Source organism: Oratosquilla oratoria, chromosome 5 (assembly GCF_046742065.1).
Source record: "Oratosquilla oratoria isolate Oo_2021 chromosome 5, ASM4674206v1, whole genome shotgun sequence".
Taxonomy (NCBI): domain Eukaryota; kingdom Metazoa; phylum Arthropoda; class Malacostraca; order Stomatopoda; family Squillidae; genus Oratosquilla; species Oratosquilla oratoria.
In genome coordinates this window covers 19,354,603-19,374,602 of record NC_134781.1, presented here as the reverse complement: position 1 = coordinate 19,374,602, position 20,000 = coordinate 19,354,603, and the positions used below count along the sequence as shown (strand labels likewise).

Here is a 20,000-nt window from a genome sequence, read left to right as displayed (position 1 = left end):
GTAAAATCTTAGGGCGAAGAAAACGGGAGCAGTGAAATTTTAGGGGGGAAGAAAAAGTAAAAGGTGAAATTTTTTAGGGGAAAAGGGAGTCACGAGGTGGGGGCATCAGAGTAAAAACTGGGGGAAGAATAATCGTGATCGGGGGGATATGAAAGCGGGGGGGGGGAATATTGGAGGACCAAAACGTTGGTTGACGGGGGGGGGGAAGAGGATATGAAACGAGGTGGAAGGGGGCATATAATAAACTGGAAGACGAAAAGGGGGGATATTGGAAGGAGGATGGATTATTGGGGAGGAAAGGGTAGCAGAGAAAAGCTGGGAATTCGCGGGGGGTGGGGAGAAATGGTGGAGAGAGAGTTTGAGACAGAGAAAAGACGAGAGACAAGGAGACAATGAAAGAGAGCGCAGGGAAGACTGAGAGAGACAATGAAGAAGGGAGATAGGAAGAACGAGAAGAGACAACGTTGAAAAGAAGAGGAGGAAGAGAAGTAGAGGTTAAAAATAGGAATGGGGGAAATGTAGAAAATAGGGAAGAATAGGAACAGGAGAAAAGGTGGGAGGGGGGAATAGGGGGAAAATAGGGATGGGCTGGCTCGGGGAAACGGAAAGGGGAGATGGGGGGAATAGGGGGAAGGGGAAGGGGGGAAATAGGAGTGGGGTGGCTAAGGGTAACGGGAAGGAGAGTTGGGGGGAATAGGGGGAAGGGGAAGGGGGAAATAGGGGTGGGCTGGCTAAGGGTAACGGGAAAGGGATATGGGGGGAATAGGGAGAAGGGGAAGGGGGGAATAAGGGTGGGGTGGCTAAGGGTAACGGGGAGGAGAGAGGGGGGATAGGGGGAAGGGGGGAAAAGGGTATGACTGGCTCGGAGAAACGGGAAGAGGAGAAGGGGGGGAATGGGGAAGCGGAAGAGGAGGAAGGATGGGCTGGCTTAGGGAAACGGGAAGGGGAGACATGGGGGGGAAGGGGGGGAAAGGGGGGAGAGGAAGGAGCCGTGAAGGTAAAGGTGTGATTAAGGTGCCCTAATGAATGACGTGGCAATGTGGGACATAGAGGAAGGGGCGGTCCCGTCAGGAAAGGGGGAGGTTGGGGGGGGGAGAAGAGGGGGAGGTTGGGGGAGAAGAGGGGGAGGTTGGGGGAGAAGAGGGGGGAGGTTGGGGGAGAAGAGGGGGGAGGTTGGGGGAGAAGAGGGGGGAGGTTGGGGGAGAAGAGGAGGAGATAAAGTGAGGGGGAGATCAGAAAAGAAGGATGAAAAGAAAAGGAGAGGGGGGGAGGGGGAGGGGAGGGGGCTGGCAAGGAGGAAGGGGGAAAGTGAGTATGAATGAAGGGAGAATAAATTAGGAAAAGAAAGATGGATAGCTCACGACACCGTGTTGGAAGGAAAACTTAGAGAGGGAAGGGGAGGAGGAGGAGGAGGAGGAGGAGGGGAGGAAATGATTCAAAAGGGCGGAGAGAGTAAAGAAATAGGGGGAGAGAATCTAAATGCGTGATGGAAGGAGGGGGCAGGAAAATGGAAGAGTAGGGGGAGGAGGAGGAGGAGTAGGGGGGAGGAGGAGGAGGGGAGGAGAAGGGGCAGGCAGAACAGGAACAGCTGGAGAGGAAAGGGGTAGAGGAGGGAGAGGAGGAGTAAGAAGATGAAGAAGAAGAAGAAGAGGGGAGGAAGAGGAGGAGGAAACGGAGGAGGCGGGACAGGAAGAGCTGGAGAGGAAAGAGGTGGAGGAGGGAGAGGAAGAGTAAGAAGAACATGAAGAAGAAAAAGAGGAAAATGAGGGGGAGGGGAGAAAGAGGAGGGGAGGGGGAGGAAGGGGAGAAAGAGGAGGAGAGGGGAGGAAGAGGAGGGGAGGGGGAAGAAGAGGAGGGGAGGGGGAGGAAGAGGAAGGGAGGGGGAGGAAGGGGGAGGAAAAGGAGGGGAGGGGAGGAAGAGAAGGGGAGGGGAGGAAGAGGAGGGGAGGGGGAAGAAGAGGAGGTGGAGGAGGAAGAGGAGGTGGAGGAGGAAGAGGAGGTGGAGGAGGAGGGAAGAGGAGGAGGGAAGAGGAGGAGGGGGAGGAAGAGGGGGAGAGGGAGGAAGAGGAGGAGGAGGAGGAAGAGGGGAAGGCGTGCATTGTCCCGCGTCTAGGTGTCCATCAATCGATGTAGACTACCTTGCGGCTAGGTTCCGTCAAAGGCACCGCCGCACTGCCTTTCTCTCCCCCCCTCCCCCTCCCCCATCAAGGAGTTCCCCCACCCTACCCCCCCTTCCTCCAGGAGCGTTTCAGAGCGTCATGGCACGTCATTAAACGTCTCAGGTCGTCATTAACGTCACTCTACGTCACCAGTGTCGCATGTCGTCAAAGGTAAACAAAGACGTGACGTCATTGTCCGAAGGTAAACAAAACTAACGTGACGTCACTAAATTTCGTCATTGTTGTCTCTTGGAGACAACGACATGACGTCACAATGACACGTTACAAAAAGACGGTTTTACGTCACCAACGCCCCGCCTCCTAGACCATTACGTACGGCACTTTAGGGGTATTGACGGTACCCCTATGGACAAGACTCACGCATCATTCTCTACACGTTAATGTACACGAGGATAGAGGCGCTGGTTATTACATGAACGTCGCCATGGAAACCATAAACTATTACGTAAATAACGCGTTATTAGGCTTTCTCTGTAATTATGTCCACTAATTACTGATAATTTTACAGTATCACTGAACAGAACAGCCAGCATACACATATTCTCGAATCAGTGCGCGTATACACACACACACACACACACACACACACACACACACACACAAACACATACACACACAATTTAAGCTTGCACAATTGCACACAAAACTACGAACCGTGTACAAGACGTGTGTGTAGGTGTTGGTGGGTGTGTGTGTGTGTGTTAGAGAGAGAGAGAGAGAGAGAGAGAGAGAGAGAGAGAGAGAGAGAGAGAGAGATTCTTACAGAATTCTAAAATTACCGTAGACTAATGTTTTTATTGCTAATTTTCTATTTTGACTTTTTTATTTTTCCTTGCGGGTTGCCTCCAAAACAATTCAAACAAACTTAGGTTTAAGAAGCCGCCCATACCAATACCAACATACCATAAACTGGTCACAACGAGCCCTCAATATTTACCCCGCAGTCACCACATTGTACATACAAACATCATACAGACTTCCACAGCCACCAGCTCCTCTCTTCCAGCCCCCTCATCAAAGTCACCACAATGCTATACTTCCCCAGCCCTCTGCAAGCCCCCAGGTAGCTCTTAACATCCACTAGATGATCTTTTCCAGCCGCCAGGCAGCCCTTCCCAGTCCCCTGATCTCTCTCAACCGTCAGGCAAAGCCCCTCTCAGCCCCCAGGTTGCTCTTGACAGCCACCAGATGAACTTTTCCAGCCGCCAGGCAGCCCCTTATAGCCCCCTGATATTTTCCAGCCGCCAGAGAGCCCCTCATAGTCCCCTGATCTCTTGCAGCCGTCAGGCAAAGCCCCCTCTCAGCCCCTAAGTTGCTCTTGACAGCCACCAGATGAACTTTTCCAGCCGCCAGGCAACCCTTTATAGCCCCCTGATATCTTCCAGCCGCCAGAGAGCCCCTCATAGTCCCCTGATCTCTTGCAGCCGTCAGGCAAAGCCCCCTCTCAGCCCCCTTGTAAAGCCACCACCGTAAGACTCGCTCCCTCTCCCTCCGCTTACCCTGCAAGCAAACAGCTGGGTTATTACCTCGTTGCACGGAGGCGAGCGTGCTTCACGTCTATAAGGAAGATATTTTATAACACATAGCACGTAACTAACACAGCACAAAGCGATTTGATCCAGCCCCCATGATCCCAACACGGAGCTGTTTTATATCACATGACGGGGGGTGGGGGTGGCGGGGTTTTTGCTAGTGTTGGGCGCTAATGTGGGGGATCTAGTGTGGGGCGGGTTGTGATACAGACAGTCTGCCTCCGTTTAAGACAATTTAATATGAAATGTCCGCGATTGGAAATGAAGGTGTAGTTCAATCTCTTTAATTCGGAATGGGAGCGCTCTTCGCTTATGTACTAGAGTGTTAGGAAGACCTTCTGGTATTCGGAATGTTTCCAGATTTTGGAACGTTTCGTTCTGGATGTTGTAGATTTTCTTTTCTTGGTATTCCAGAGAGCTATCTGTATAGGAATGTTTCTAACGCTGTAATTTTATTTCATACAGCTAATGACCTTGACGCGATGTTAGGTTTATTTCTGTGATAAAAGATTTTGATATCAAGTGATGTCTTATTACGTCATGGGAGGGGTGAGTGGTGAGGGGGTAGTGAGGGATGTTGTGGTTTTGTGGAGGGGAGTGGAATATGTAGGGAATGGAATGGGTGGGAGTGGTTTCTATGCCTTCTTTTTGACTACCCCCCCGTGTAAGAGGGAAAGAGCCTTTGGTATATGTATGTATGTATTATCATTGTCATCCATGTGGAGCTAAGATGGATATGGGGAAAGAGTGGTGGATGGGAGTGGAGTGGATGAGACATTTGATCACGTGATTTAAGCGCCCGATGTCAGACAAAATTTCAACAAAGTGGTCATCATATAATTAATGGATTCATTTATCATAGATGTACACTCAATATCTAAAGTCTTTGTCTTCAGACAACATGGACCAAATGGTCATCATTGTATAAAAGACTAATTTGTTTCTCAGTTAATCCATATGGAAATTCGACTACAATTTAAATATCTATACAAATTGATTAAGTACATTTCTTTTACGTAAAACGAACCTAGTTGTCACAATCTTGGTGTTGTTAATACACACACACACACACAGACAACAACCTACAACCTACAACCTACAACCTTCGAGTACGGTCAGAATACAACAATGCTACACCTACAGCTACACCTACAGCCCTACAGCATCTCGTTAATACCGATGAGGTCAATACTACCTGGACCCTTATACCTGTATCTACCTTTAGGTTATAACTACCATCTACCTTGTGTAGCTCTTAAACACATCTATAACATGGAATGCGCGTCTACTGTGATTTTCAAGAAATCGACAAAGAATTATTACTAGATATATTTATGAAATATAATGAAAAGATACGAAATAGAATGAAATAAACGAAAATAGAATAAAATTGTATATATAATATTAAATGTGTAATAAAACCACTTGGAAAATAAAATGAAAGGTGACTGAAAGTTTTCGTCTATTTAAGACATTTTCAAAGGTGGACCTTTAAAAATGTCTTATAATAGACGAAAAAGTTCAGTCACCTTTTATTCTATTTTCCAAGTGGTTTTATTACACATTCTGTGAAACACGTGTTTTTGTGATTTATTCGCATAATAATAATATAATAATAATAATAGATGAATAATAAATAATGATAATAAATAAATAATAAAAGGAAACAAACAATAATTCAAGAACTTCAAAATGTCTTGCATCAGAACAAGAAGGTCTGAACCTTGAAGAAACGTTTTCATTTTTCTTAACATTCGTCAGTGACGCACAAGAAATCAAACGTTTCCTTCCCCGAAAAGCTCGCTTGCATTGCAGTAAACCAAACGTTTGATCCTCGCACAGCCAACAATAACTTGATGACAAAGCAAACGTTAGCTTTTGTGGGGGGTTAACGTTTGCTATCTCGACTAATCCCTTCCGTACTGGATGGCACTTTTCCTTTTACCCTACGGCCCTGGTCACACTAGCGGTTTCAACCGCGCGGAAACCGCGGCGGTAGTACATAGTCAAGGAAAAACTTCGCGGTTGTGTGTGAACGCCTTTTATTAACATACAATCTACTTGAAGAGTAGCAGTTCAAACCGCGGCGGCTGAAACCGCTAGTGTGAACAGGACCTATCTGTCAACGAAGAGTCTATTCATTATTCCTTTGTACAAGAACACACAAACATGCCGAGGCCAAGGAAGCCTCTAGCGGGCGAATGACGTAACAACGAAACGTTTGAAGTTCGGCCGAACGTTTAAGAGAAATTGTCTCCAACGAGAAGACGCTCTCATACCCTCGCTGTGGCCTATTCTCTCTCTCTCTTTCTTTCTCTCTCTCTCTTTCTCTCTCTCTCTCTCTCTCTCTCCCTTTCTCTCTCAACTCCCGTGGAATACATAACCATCGACAGGGACACCCCGAGCACAAACAACAATAATCACTCCCTTAAGTTCCACTCACAGGACACCCGCAACCCCAACACTCCCCGGCAACGATCCTGGGATATTCCCATAAATCTCTATGAGAAGAAATATCGTATTGTACGGGTGTGGGATACGTTGTGCGTCATTGGCTTCTAGGAGGCGATCAGTCGCCGGTTGTCACAACTCTCCTTATGCGAAAAAGTGGGGGAAATGCAGTTGAAGTTGACGCAAAGAGAGCCTGGGCTCGGTCCGGGGATCGAGTGTCAGCCACACCAGGTTGATACTAAGGAAAGGGCAGACTGCATAAATTACGAGTGAATGTGTGTGTGTGAATGTGTGTGTGTGTGTGTGTGTGTGTGTGTGTGTGTGTGTGTGTGTGTGTGTGTGTGTGTGTGTGTGTGTGTGTGTGTGTGTGTGTGTGCGCGCGTGTGATTCACCTTGGTCTTTGGATCACGTGTTGGACTCGTGATTGACAGCTGTTTCCCTCCCGGAAGAGAGCTCAGAGCTCGTATGACCGATCTATGGGTAATGCTAGACCTTACACGCACACACACACACCCAACTCCCCGCCCACGAGAGTTGGAGTAACGACTCGAAGCGCAGCGATACTGAAATAATTTCAGCCCTGGGCAGGATTCGAACCCAGTACCGCCGGTACCGCCGTACTGACAGTCTGGCGTGTGTGTCCCACCACGTGTGTGTTAATCTCTGCCAGAGATGTAGTGCCTAAAGACCAGAGAACTCTCAAATTGTGACAGTCAGGATCCCACCGACCTCGCGAGGGCTAAGATTGTTTACTTTACTGGACGAGGTTTAGCTTAACATTATCATATCCCTGAAGGTTTGGCGGAGGGAGGGGGGGAGGCTAGTGGCCGGAGAAAGGAGAGGGAGGAAGTGGAGGAAGAGGAGGAAGAGGAAGAGGAGGAGGAGGAAGAGGAAGAGGAAGAGGAGACATTGGGACCCCCCGTGCTTGCCGCCGTGTAATTCTTGAAAAAAATGTGGAGGAAGAGGGGGAGGAGGAAGAGGAGGAGGAGGAAGAGGAGGAGGAAGAAGAGGAAGAGGAGACTTTGGGACCCCCGTGCTTGCCTCCGAGTAAAGTACATAATTCTTGAAAGAAAAAAAATGTGGAGGAGGAGGAAGAGGAGGAGGAGGAAGAGGAGGAGGAAGAAGAGGAGGAGGAAGAAGAGCATTGGGGCCCCCGTGCTTGGCGCCGAGTAAAGTACATAATTTTTGAAAGAAAAAAAAAGGTGGAGGAGGGGGAGGGGGACGGGGAGAGGGAAGGTGAGGGTGGGTGGGGGGTTGTGGTAATTAAGGAGAGCGGCGTACAGGCTCAAGAAATGACGGTAATAACATGACAAATGCTCAGCCTCCGCAGGAATGGTTTTGATGTTGGGAGTTGCAAAGAGAGCACACGAAAGGAAAATGTATATACAAATTTCCAAGAATATCTACACTGGCCCTGTATATCATATTTATAACACACACACACACACACACACACACAGAGAGAGAGAGAGAGAGAGAGAGACTATCTCTGAAGGTTTTTCCCTCCTCCTCCCCCTCCCTTCCTGTTATTTAGCTACGTATTAACCCTTGAATTGGTTAATTCAAATGTATCTAAGCTTAATTAGATCTTGCCTGGAGACGAGGATGAAGATGTAGTTAAAAAAAATACTAATTCCCACAATGCCTCAATTATAATGTCCAATTGTGTTTAATATCGAAAATACAAGCCACGATGTCTAAAACGTCTTGTCAATTATAAACACGAATGATCGATATCGGTTGAGCAGATTAAAGTGAATAGTTAAGTTACTTGTGGTCTTTCACTAAGAACAAAGGTTTGCTCTCATTTGACCCCTTTCCCCCTCCCCCCTCCCCCAGCTCCCCCTCCCCCTTCCCCCCCTCACCACTTGCAGCTTCCATGTCACAGTTGTGAACCACATCTGTTCGGAATAACACTGCCGCCCTAAATCAACACGTATGCATAGAATGGAACACAAAGTACCTCCATTTAATCATAAAAAAAAAACACATTTGCTGTATATCACAACATTTCTATTATTACAAGTGTTTCGTGACGACGTAATGGCTCCTATATAACTTTTTTTGACGTTTTTAAAGTTTCGGTTAATTCGGTGATGTTCATCTCTCTCATGACATATTTCTCTTGAAGCGCCGTTGCTCAGAGTTATGGTGATATTGGCACCTATTTTAGCACCATTGTACGCGTTCTTTGGTATGGTTAAAAGTCACACACACACCCTCTCGGGAGGCTAGCACGGTGCCCCTCACAGAGGACTTTGTAGCTTGGTTCTTTGGTAATGCGCTTATTATCACACCGCCATGATCTACATGCCTTAATTCCACCCCTCCCTCTCTCTCTCTCTCTCTCTCTCTCTCTCTCTCTCTCTCTCACACACACACACACACACACATACACAGTGCAGGTCATCCTACGAATACCCAATATTTGTACTGTAGTACATTGTAGTACACGTCCTTATTACATTGCATAAGAAATAAACCCAGTCTCTCCTCGTCCTCTTCCTCCTCCTCCTCCTCCTCCACCCCTGTCGTTGGCTGGCGTGGATGATGAGGATGAGGCTGAGGATAAGGATGCCTATGATTAGGATGCAGGGAGGTTCTGGACCGCCCGCCTGGCCCGCCGACAAGCCGCAGCGGGAAGGCGAGTGTCGGTAGCCTGGCCTCCTGGGACGAGGCACACGCCGTCACATTAACCGAACCTTTATCAAGGCATCCACTTATGAGGTTCTATTGACACTAGCTTCGATTATCGTCTCTGACAACGAGTGTTAATGGACGCAGCGACGCTGGTGGTGGTGGTGGTGGAAGGGGGGAGAGTGAGGGAGAGTCTGTGTGTGTGGTGAGGGGGACGGGGAGAAGAGGTTGGGGGGGAAGAAGAGGTGGGGGGGGTAGCTTCAACAACAATGCAATGCGCGTAGGAGCTGGAGCAGGTGAGTGGTCACTGTTGAAAGGCAGCCGCTGATTGGCTCTTGTCTTGGGTAATCGGTGACATCACGTCATCATTTGTACGAAAGACATCGCCAGTCGACCCATCAGACGATTCGTCGTTGACGATTTAACAATATCGTAAACGTCGAGTTGCTGAATGGCACGTCCAGAACGGAGTGGAATGTCGTCGACCTCCTCCTCCTCCTCTTCCTCCACCTCCTCCTCCTCTTCTTCCTCCTCCTCCTCCTCATACTCTTCCTCTCTCTTCTTCACTCAAGTAAACCGTATTTAGACCTGCACTACTCAATTTGCGATATCTTGTGAACAAACTTAACATCCTCCATTTCCTCCTCTTCTTCCCATTCTTCGTTACTTCCACGAACACCCGTTCGGCCTTGGTCAGTATTAAGTCTATTTGCCTTAGTTCACTCTAAGGAGTCTTGTAAAAGCCGACTAAGGACCTGAACGACTTCCATCACACTTTCGTCTCTCCTTCCCAACTCCATTTCCTCACATTTGCAAAGGCACATTACTGCAAACTTTACTCGTGTGTACAACAATACCTGATATATCAGAAAAAATATAATTCATCTATTTAGTTGAAAGGATAGAATGCCCATCTATTACTATCACCACTCTTCTTCCCCTTCCCTCCTTCCTTCCTTCCTTCCTTTGCCTTCCCTCCCTCCCATAGAACAGAAATTGTGTTCACAATACTTGAGACAACAAACGATTATACCTAGTCCTCCCGTTCTTCCTGGTATGGTAATTCACGGTTCGGTTATGTCTTGTACCACCAGGACATGACCGCATGCCCTTGCCCAAGGGGAGCTCCCAGGGCCCCTGGGAACCCCGCGGGGCCCGGCCTGCGCATGCGTACGACTCGACTTGCGCCTGCTCGGCAATTCCACGCGGCGAGGCCGAAGTGAGGCCCGAAGCTGAGGCGTAAAGGGAGGGCCGCGTCTTTTCCTCAACCTCAGGGTCCCGTACACTATAGCTTATGAGATTCTATTGGCCACCGTGTTGCTACACTTTATATGCATGCACAACGCACGCACACGTACGCGCACGTACACACGAACACACACACACACATACCTACACAACTCGTGGCGCAGTGGTAGGGTTTCCGGCCGCCACTACGGTGGTCCGGGTTCGAATCCCGCCCAGGGCTGAAATAATTTCAGTATCGCTGCACTGCGAGTCGTTAATCCAACTCTCGCGGGCGGGGAGTTAGGGTGTGTGTGTGCGTGTAAGGTCACAGTATTAACCTTGGATCGGTCATATATGAGCTCTGAGCTCTCTTCCGGGAGGGAAATAGCTGTCGATCACGAGTCCAACACGTGGTCCAAAACCATGGTTACACCACACACGTAAGTACATGTGGAGGGTACGCCTGGAGACGATTAACTGGAACCCGTAACATTCTTTGAACTTGGACATCCGGGGTGAATGGAAGCCATCTTTAGTCTCTGGACGTTCCAAGGCTTCGTACTTATGGAACGGTAACCTAGTCTAACGTGCCACATTCCTAATTTGTGCAGGCCCGATTATAAAGCCTTTCCCATACTCTATCCAGATTCAAAGTTTGAATTACCTTTGTATTAGAAAAATATGTAGTGTCAGAACTTCAACTTACAAATGTATTTCTATTCTGCGATAAACCATAACACTACATAATTATTGTCGTCATCATCATCAGCATCATCATCATCGTTGTTGTCATTATCGTCATCCTCATCATTATTATTATTGCTTGACACCAAATTGTGGATGCGAAAGTCACATATAGTTTTAAAACTCGTAAATGCTGCAGAAACATGTAATTTCATCGCATTTATTTATTCATTTGATCTAACTTATCAATTTAATTTAATTTTCAACCCCATTGAGCTACAGGATAGCGATAAAAGCGAGGAACCGGCCCGCCTTGTTCCCTTACGAGTAACGAGTAGGGCATCGGTTGTACAGACGACCGTTGCAGCTAGAAGAATGGTTCCGGGTTCCCTATCTCCTAAAACCCGTGACCAACAAACAACCTCAATATCACCACATGTGAGGGGAACATACGCAGCGTGTGCGTGATTCACCATGGTCTTGGACCACGTGTTGAACTCGTGATCGACAGCTATTTCCCTCCCGGAAGAGAGCTTAGAGCTCATATATGACCTATCTGTGGGTAATGTTGTGTCCTTACACGCACACACACCCCTAACTCCCCGCCCACGAGAGTTGGAGTAACGACTCGTAGCGCAGCGATACTGAAATTATTTCAGCCCTGGGCGGGATTCGAACCCGGATCGCCGTAGTGGCAGCCGGAAACCCTACCACTGCGCCATGAGTTGTGTAGGTGTGTGTGTGTGTGTGTGTGTGTGTGTGTGTGTGTGTGTGTGTGTGAGAGAGAGAGAGAGAGAGAGAGAGAGAGAGAGAGAGAGAGAGAGAGAGAGAGACTTATCCAGTGACTGAGAGACTTAAATGTTAAAACTGAGTCATAGAAAGTAAAAGTGGAAACGAAGGCGAGTGAGAGAGAGAGAATGGAGGCCGAGGTGGAGGTGGAGGAGGAGAGGAGAAGAGGGTGGAAGAGGTGCCATTACTCAAGCAGGTACACTGCGCCAAAGAATCCTCATCCCCAACATATATAACTTCCACAACATTGTGTTCATATACAAACATGAATGTAAACCTGTGTGATGGACCGAGGCGAGCGCGTCCACACACACACACACACACACACACACACACACACACACACACACACACACACACACACACACACACACACACACACACACACACACACACGATAAGAATAAACGACTATCATTTTTCCCGGAAAAAATCGAACAATTGTGCTTCACTGTCACACCTGTGAAATACATCCGCGTGCACATGTGTGTACGCATACGTACGTGTGCATACATACACACACACACACACACACACACACACACACACACACTGATGTCACCTCTTCAACTCGATGACGCCTAAACATTCCATTCATATGAGGGATGGTCTTGGAACAAAACTGGTTCCCGATTGTACCATTCATTTTAATAAAATCACCTGTCGACATCCAGAAGGAAGACCCACAACGTCCATTAAGGAGTCTGAAGCTTAAACACGTTTCAACACTTTGACCGGGATTCGAACCCGTACTGGCTGTCGCCAGGTGATTTTATTCATCCAAGAGGAACCCCCGACCCTCCTTCAGGAGACGGGGGACGCTTATGGTCGCTTACTCATACCGGGAACGGGAAACAAGCCACCGGACCACGCAAGACCCTTGCGGCGATTATAAGTTCTCAACCACAAACACGTACACATCTACAAGAGCATATACAGAATATGCTCATGGATCTGACCCAACCAAAAGGGAGCATAGAGGGACTGAGGGAATGCTCACGGAGCATGAGACCACAGAAACGGTAACCATATATATATATATATATATATATATATATATATATATATATATATATATATATATATATATATATATATATATATACTATCTATAGTTCGGGATAACTCAAGAACTATATAGGAATATCTAACACTTTTAGTAACTGAAATTAGAAAATGATGGAAAACTGGAGACGCAACATAGGAAATCGACTAGGAATCTGCAGGCAACTCTTAGAATAGTTATAGAAACTACAGGGATTCTGGTAAAGATATATTAAGAAATGTGAAACAAAATGCTGGGAGTCCATAATACATCTAATAGGCATACAACTATTTCCCTATAACGGAAATCTAGAAGAGCCAATGTACTGTTGTTGACGTTTATCGGAATATACTTAGCATCTAATTAGTCACGTGAGCTAGAAGTCGCACCCCATTGGCTACAGTCATTTTCGTCACCAATCACGGTGGCGCTGTAGTTTCACGTCATAGGAGGTGGGCGGAGTCTAACTGACTGGTAAATTTGATTTTAGTCTGTTTACTATCTGGCTCAAATACTGAATACTCTATGATTGTTCATTTGCATATGGAACTGTTGAACGAAAATTTCCTGTAATTGAACACTACGTAAAGGAATGTATAGACGCCTGAATATAGTATACTATCAATGAAACTTGGCTTTACTTGACTGTAAACTACATATTTTATTCTGGTTAGCGTTAGATATCTGCTCAGGTCAGGGGACGTCACCTTAACAAAGGAATTAACGTCGTTGTGAGATACTGACGTAAGTGCGTTAATCAGTGACGTATTACGTCAACACAAGTGCGTCAGGAGATTTTGTGACAATTGTAACGCATTTAGTCGCAGTTGTATCAAAAGTGCTGTATTTTCGAGGCGACACAAGTTGGTGACTAAGAATACGATAACTATGAATCGCAAGGTAAATTAATAGAGATTTAAACTCGGGACTTCAAATTGAGTAAGAAATTACACCACTTCACCCTACAAATACACACACACACACATACACACACACACACACACTACCCATAGATCGGGCCATATATGATCTCTAAGCTCTCATCCGTGGGGGAGTAGCTGTCGATCACAAGTCCAACACGTGATCCAAGACAGTGATGAATCTCACACACATTACACACACACACACACACACACACACACACACACACACACACACACACACACACATATTCGCTCACTCTTACTTCGAGGTCCCGTGGTCGAGTCCCAAAGGCTTTGTCTCCTTAATTCCCAAACGTCTTAACTAAAGGATTCATTGGCCTAAGGATCAGGTCTACGTGGAGATTAAAGGGAAACATTCTAGAAGGAATACAGACGCTTTAGAAGAAACAATTCTCCAGGAATACACACACACTCGAAGTAGGAACTAATATAGATGGACCCGAAGTAGCAACTTTCTAGGAATGCAGACGCGTTAGGATGAGGAACAATCTAGTACAAAAGGAACATTCTAGAATAAATAAAAGACGCGTTTGAAGATCTTACTTGGGCTGCCGCCGATGTCTGTGACGCCTTCCACTGAAATGACAGAAACAATGTTACAGGATGCTGAACGCAACAGAATTCATTTTTTTTAGCAGCTGTTCTCGTGAAGGGTGAGGACCTGTCAACAGAAACAGTGTTACAGAATGTGGAATTCTTTCCTCTCTTGGGACGATATAACGTCGTTAGCCGGTCTTGTCTTGGGTCTGAAATTTCTGTACGAACATACCTGATACCAAAACAAAGGTCTACTACTACTAGTACCAAGTCAGCTCACTCCACAACTCGTACCAAGAGGAACAGGAGCGGAACCTCGAAGACTATGAGCTCTGACCTCACCTGACCTGATATCCGAAGTCTATATCTGTCCATGCTGTGTGTATATGGTGCGACATTTGACCACAAGGACAGACACGCGGGTGAAATGTCCACAATGATAGCAAACCGTGAGTGGATGTTCGGGTGAAATGTCCACAACGATAACAAACCGTGAGTGGATGTTCATCCTCAATGATCCGACTGTGAGCCCAGACCAACCGCTTGCTCAATTTCCTTCTATTTTTGTCTACATTTTCTATTCCTGACTTCAACTGATATCATATAATAAACCACGCCTTACTACGCGTAGGCTGACTTGGTATTCATAGACTCTGACCAATCCTGCTCTATCTCTCCTACTAACGTTTCTACCAGTTATTTTTCACTTGTTGTCAGCTAAAGCAAACACGGGGAAGGAACCTGGGGACATTTCAAGGGTCATTCACCTCACTGCAATGTTAACTTAAAAGTTAAAACTCAAACCCACAAGCCGAGCATGCCAACCCCTCGGCCACCATCGACCTCTCAGGAAGGCAAAAATGTCAGCTGGACTGTCAGATACAAGTTCCTGTCTGAAAGTCCTGTCATGCACGTCACTTTCGTATATTTGTAGGCTGAGTGTCTGGTCACGCTATATTTACCCTCTTTGCAGCTCTACCTCCGGGACTCGAACCCTGGATTGTGCGTTGCTTTATACGGACGGAACCAATCACGCTACGACGGGCGTTAGCATTTTTGTCTGGTGATGAAAAGGCTAAGGTTCGAGTCCCAGTGATAGAGCTGTTTCATCCAATTTCGAAACTTCAATCACCCTCTTTAGTTGACCGACTCCTCAAATCTCATTATCCCCTTTCTTACCGGATGCTACTTTTCCTTTAACCTATCTGTCGCCAGACGATTTTATTCGTCTCTGTGGTCCACCATCGGAAGCAGTAGGCTGATTTTTTATTTTACAGTCAAGACTTCTAATATGGCTACTTTCATTCTATTCTATTCAAACAGAAAAATACTAATTAATGGGTTAACTCAATAGTTAACTCGGTTTCCCCTATAAAAGCGTGTTAACCTTTCCCTTGTTCCTCACAAAGTTAACCCTCAAAGTGCGGAATGAGGAGGTTAACCCTCTCGATCCCTTTAACAAAACTCTGTATTAGTTCCACCTAACCTCTAAGGCGATTTTAAGTTAAGAACCGCTCCCCGCCCCCGCCACCTACGTAGCGGAGGTGTTAGGTTATGCAGGTGTTCTGAGACCAAAGGTTGTGTTACACAAGAGGTGTTAGGCCTCGACATCTGCAGGGCACAAGTGCGCGGAGAAGAGTCACATACTACACGATGATGATCGCATTGTTAAGTTGGTGGGAACTAAGAGTTGTATATAACTCGTGACTAAATAAGATACAGACACACGCACACATGCGGGCGCACACGCACACACACACACACACATACACACACACACACACACACACACACACACACACACACACACACACGTATACACACACACGAGCTGAGATCTCATTTGGAAGGGTAATAGCTGTCGATCATGAGTCCACCACATGATCCAAGACTATGGTGAATCATACACAAACACAGAGATGAGCTCTCGTCCGAGAGAGAGAGAGAGAGAGAGAGAGAGAGAGAGAGAGAGAGAGAGAGAGAGAGAGAGAGAGAGAGAGAGAGAGAGAGAGAGAGAGAGAGAAGGGGAGGAGGAGGAGGAAAGAAATTATTAAGATTTGTCTATACAATTCCTGAATTGTGCCAAACCTTATATATTTCATTCTGGCCAAGTCCAGACGATATACTTCCACCGTAGAGAGTGAGGGTGGGGAGGGGGAGGAGGCCTTGGAACATAAAGAAGTCTCAACCCATTGAAACTTCATTCAGGCTCTCGGCAGACCATTATATCCATCTGAGGTCAATGGCCCCTAACTCCGCCCTTGATGTGAAAGATCATGTTTGCGTGTTTACATGTACCGCTGTCATCTACGAGGATGTTACATTATCGGGGTTATCTTATCAGCTGTATCTGATGTTTGTAGCTGTAGGGCATTTGCGCCCTCCGGACCCGTAGAGCGATTTGTTCTGTCGGCGTAAACCGAGGATATCCATCAATCACAATTCTTTGTATTCTGGTGGACCAATTAGGTTCGCTACTGTGGTATAAGAGATTATAGCCTCTCTTCTGTAACGGGTGATACCTGTTACAGCCTATATCTCTGTAACGGGTGGCACCTGTTACAGCCAATCTGCTCCTGAAACGGGTGGCGCCTATTATTTCCTACCTCTTCCGACACGGATGATTCCTGTTACAGCTAATCTCCTCTGTAACGGATGGTACCTGTTACAACCTACCTCTTCTGTAACGGGTACCTATTACTTCCTACCTCTTCCGTAACGGGTGATACCCGTTATAGCTAATCTCCTCTGTAACGGATGGTACCTGTTACAACCTACCTCTTCTGTAACGAGTGGTACCTGTTACAGTCTACCTATTCTTTAATGGGTGATATCTGTTACAGCTAATCTCCTCTGTAACGAGTGGTACCTGTTACAGTCTACCTCCTCTGTAATGGGTGATACCTGTTACAGCTAATCTCCTCTGTAACGGATGGTACCTGTTACAACCTAGCTCTTCTGTAAGGAGTGGTACCTGTTACAGTCTACCTCCTCTGTAACGGGTGATACCTGTTACAGCTAATCTCCTCTGTAACGGATGGTACCTGTTACAGCCTACCTCTTCTGTAACGGGTGGTACCTGTTACAACCTACCTCTTCTGTAACGGGTGGTACCTGTTACAAGCTACCTCTTCTGTAACGGGTACCTGTTACAGTCTACCTCCTCTGTAACGGGTGATACCTCTACACGTACTCCTTTCCCTCTCACTTAACCGTCCCAACTTTGTACATTTTCTTCTGGTTAGTCTGGGTGGATTTAATTCAACTAAAGTACGGCTTCCTGACTAAAGATAACTCAAGAGTAACTCAAGCTTTGTGTCTGTCGAGTCTTTGTTGACAAATGACTTAAATCACTTAGGGGGGAAGTCTTGAACCCTCAGGTGTCATAGTTATGCTACATTTGATTCTTCCGCGGTGATGTACATCACATATTTTATTATGGCTAACACAAGTATTCTATTCATCTGGAAGGGGAGGGGAGGGCCTGTCACATTACTGAAGGAATTGATGATTTTATTTTAGTTGAAAAAAAAAAGTGTTTATTTAACTTGTTGGACGTCAGACACCAAGTGAAGCCATATCATACAGCGTTCGCTCAGCTGCAAGAAACAGTCTGGCTCAAACCAGAACAAACTATGTAGAGTTCGCCAAGGACTTCAAGACGTTAAAACTTCGTTGTGGAGAAAAGGGAGGAGGGAAGAGGGAGGGAAGAAGGAGGGAAGAGGGAGGGAGGGAGGGAGGGAGGAAGAAGGGAGTGAGAGAAGGGGGTAGGATTCGTGGTGAAGCTCTACTAGTGTATTGCACATGTAATGGTTTGCGTTGCACGTACACAGTGTACAACATTGTACGTACATTTGTACAGGGACTTATGTTGTACGTGTAGGATCTGTGTTGCAGCGCAACATGTACATTGTGCATTTCTTACGCATCCTGCGTTGCATGCAACACGAGTCGTTGCAACACGAGTTACGAGCACGTTTTTGAACAGACCGAACTTACGACCTGAACTTACGACCTGAACTTACGATCACGGGATTAGGATGTTTGAAGTCTATTTACGACCGTTCTTGATCGTATGTTCGGCTTCATTTCTAAGTACCACAGTGGGCAGAAGCCTTCCGGGAAGCACACTCGTTTCCTTACGTGGACCATTTACGATATGAACAAGCTTACGAGGTCGTAAGGAACTTGTGTCGCAAATCTACGAGGTGAAGATACTAGCTACCCACAGATCCTAAGGGAACATCATCTACTGTAGTACTTACGAGTGAAACAACTGCGCATGGTCTACTTGAAAACGAATGAAATTGCCTGCCGCATAGATAGGGTCTTAATTGCACATACAAGGGTCCACATTGCACATACAGGGGTCCAAATTGCATAAGGGTCCGAATTGCACAAACAGGGGTCCACATTGCACATACAGGGGTCCATATTGCACAAACAAGTGTCCACATTACATAAACAAGGGTTCACATTGCACATACAGGGATCCAAATTACATATGGGTCCACATTGCACCCCAGAGGTCCAAATTGCACAAACATGGGTCCAAATTGCACAAACAGGGATCCAAATTACACAAACAAGTGTCCACATTACATAAACAAGGGTCCACATTGCACATACAGGGGTCCAAATTGCATAAGGGTCCACATTGCCCCACAGGGGTCGAAATTGCACAAACATGGGTCCAAATTGCACAAAACAGGGATCCAAATTACACAAACAGGGATTCAAATTACACAAACAGGGGTCCAAATTGCACATATAAGGGTCCAAAATACATGTAGAGGGGTCCATTTGGGCCGTGGAGGGGTTATTCTGCATGTGGAGGCCACGTTGAACATGAAATTTGGGTCCAAAGAGGTTAGGGTCCAAATGGGGAATTGGGGGGACTTACGTGGACCTGCAATGAACTATCCTATCTGTTCCTATGACACGAGTACAATTACAGTGACTAGTACTACTACTATTACTACTAATAATACTAATTCTAATGATAATTTAAAAGTACTATTAGTAGTAATAGTAATAGTATCATAACAGTGACGGTATTACTATTACCGATTTCTAACCTAAACGTGATTTAACTTAAGTCTTAAGCGGCCCATACACGATCAATTATATTGCGCAATTTAATTGTCAATTCAGAGTATTGACAATGAAATTGCGCAATATAATTGATCGTGTATGGGCCGCTTTATAACCTTTTCTTTAACCAACAAAGAACCTCGTGTGTGTGTTTTAAAGTGGACCAGCAGGATGTTTCGGATGACACAGTTTGATCGCTCCGTGACTCACGTGTTACGGATGTAATCCTGCGTGTATTACACGTCCCCAACGCCTGGAAGTGAAACGTAACACGTGTGTGACGTGTGACGTAACACATGTGACGTGGGACGTAACATGTGACGTGACGTGATGTAACATGTATGACGTGTGACGTAAAACGTGTGACGTGTGACGTAAAATATGTGACGTGACGTAACACGTGTGTGACGTAACACATGTGACGTGTGACGTGACGTAACATTTGTGACGTGACGCAATGCATGTGTGACGTGTGACGTAACATGTGTGACGTGTGACGCAATTTGTAACAGAACCTGTAGTGTGACGCAATGCGGGACAGGACGTGTCTGTGTATGTAACGCTTTAGAGTGGTTCTTCCTCTTTAATTGTTTTTAATTCAACTGTGGGTTGGTTGCTTTCAGTCTTTATACAGGGAAGCGGGGAGCAGATTTATTTAACATTTTTATACGCACCGTCATACCATGTCAATCACTTGTCTTTAGTGATTTTTTGTCGCCAGACGATTTTATTCGGCAGGTAGGCAGCCTTGTGGGTCTTAATTTTTTTTTTTTTTTTTTTCCTTTTTTAATCTGGAAGGCCGCTAAAGTCGATCATTTCTTGAATGCGGGTCATTATGGCTTGCCCGAGCCAATTTGTTTTAATGTAGATAATTATAGAG

At 46.2% G+C, this 20,000-nt stretch overlaps 1 protein-coding gene across 11 annotated transcripts in view; it reads right to left on the bottom strand.

Moving 5' to 3' along the window:
* The window catches only part of Sp1 (transcription factor Sp8), a 611,561-nt gene that overhangs the window by 31,387 nt on the left and 560,174 nt on the right, over window positions 1–20,000 (bottom strand). For 8 of the 11 annotated variants that reach the window (XM_076184971.1, XM_076184975.1, XM_076184980.1 and 5 more), the window contains one exon: window positions 14,033–14,065. The exons of the other annotated variants lie outside the window; for them this stretch is intronic. In XM_076184971.1, coding sequence (XP_076041086.1) covers window positions 14,033–14,065 — 33 coding nt within the window. The remainder of the gene's footprint in view (window positions 1–14,032; window positions 14,066–20,000) is intronic. 11 annotated transcript variants of the gene reach the window in all.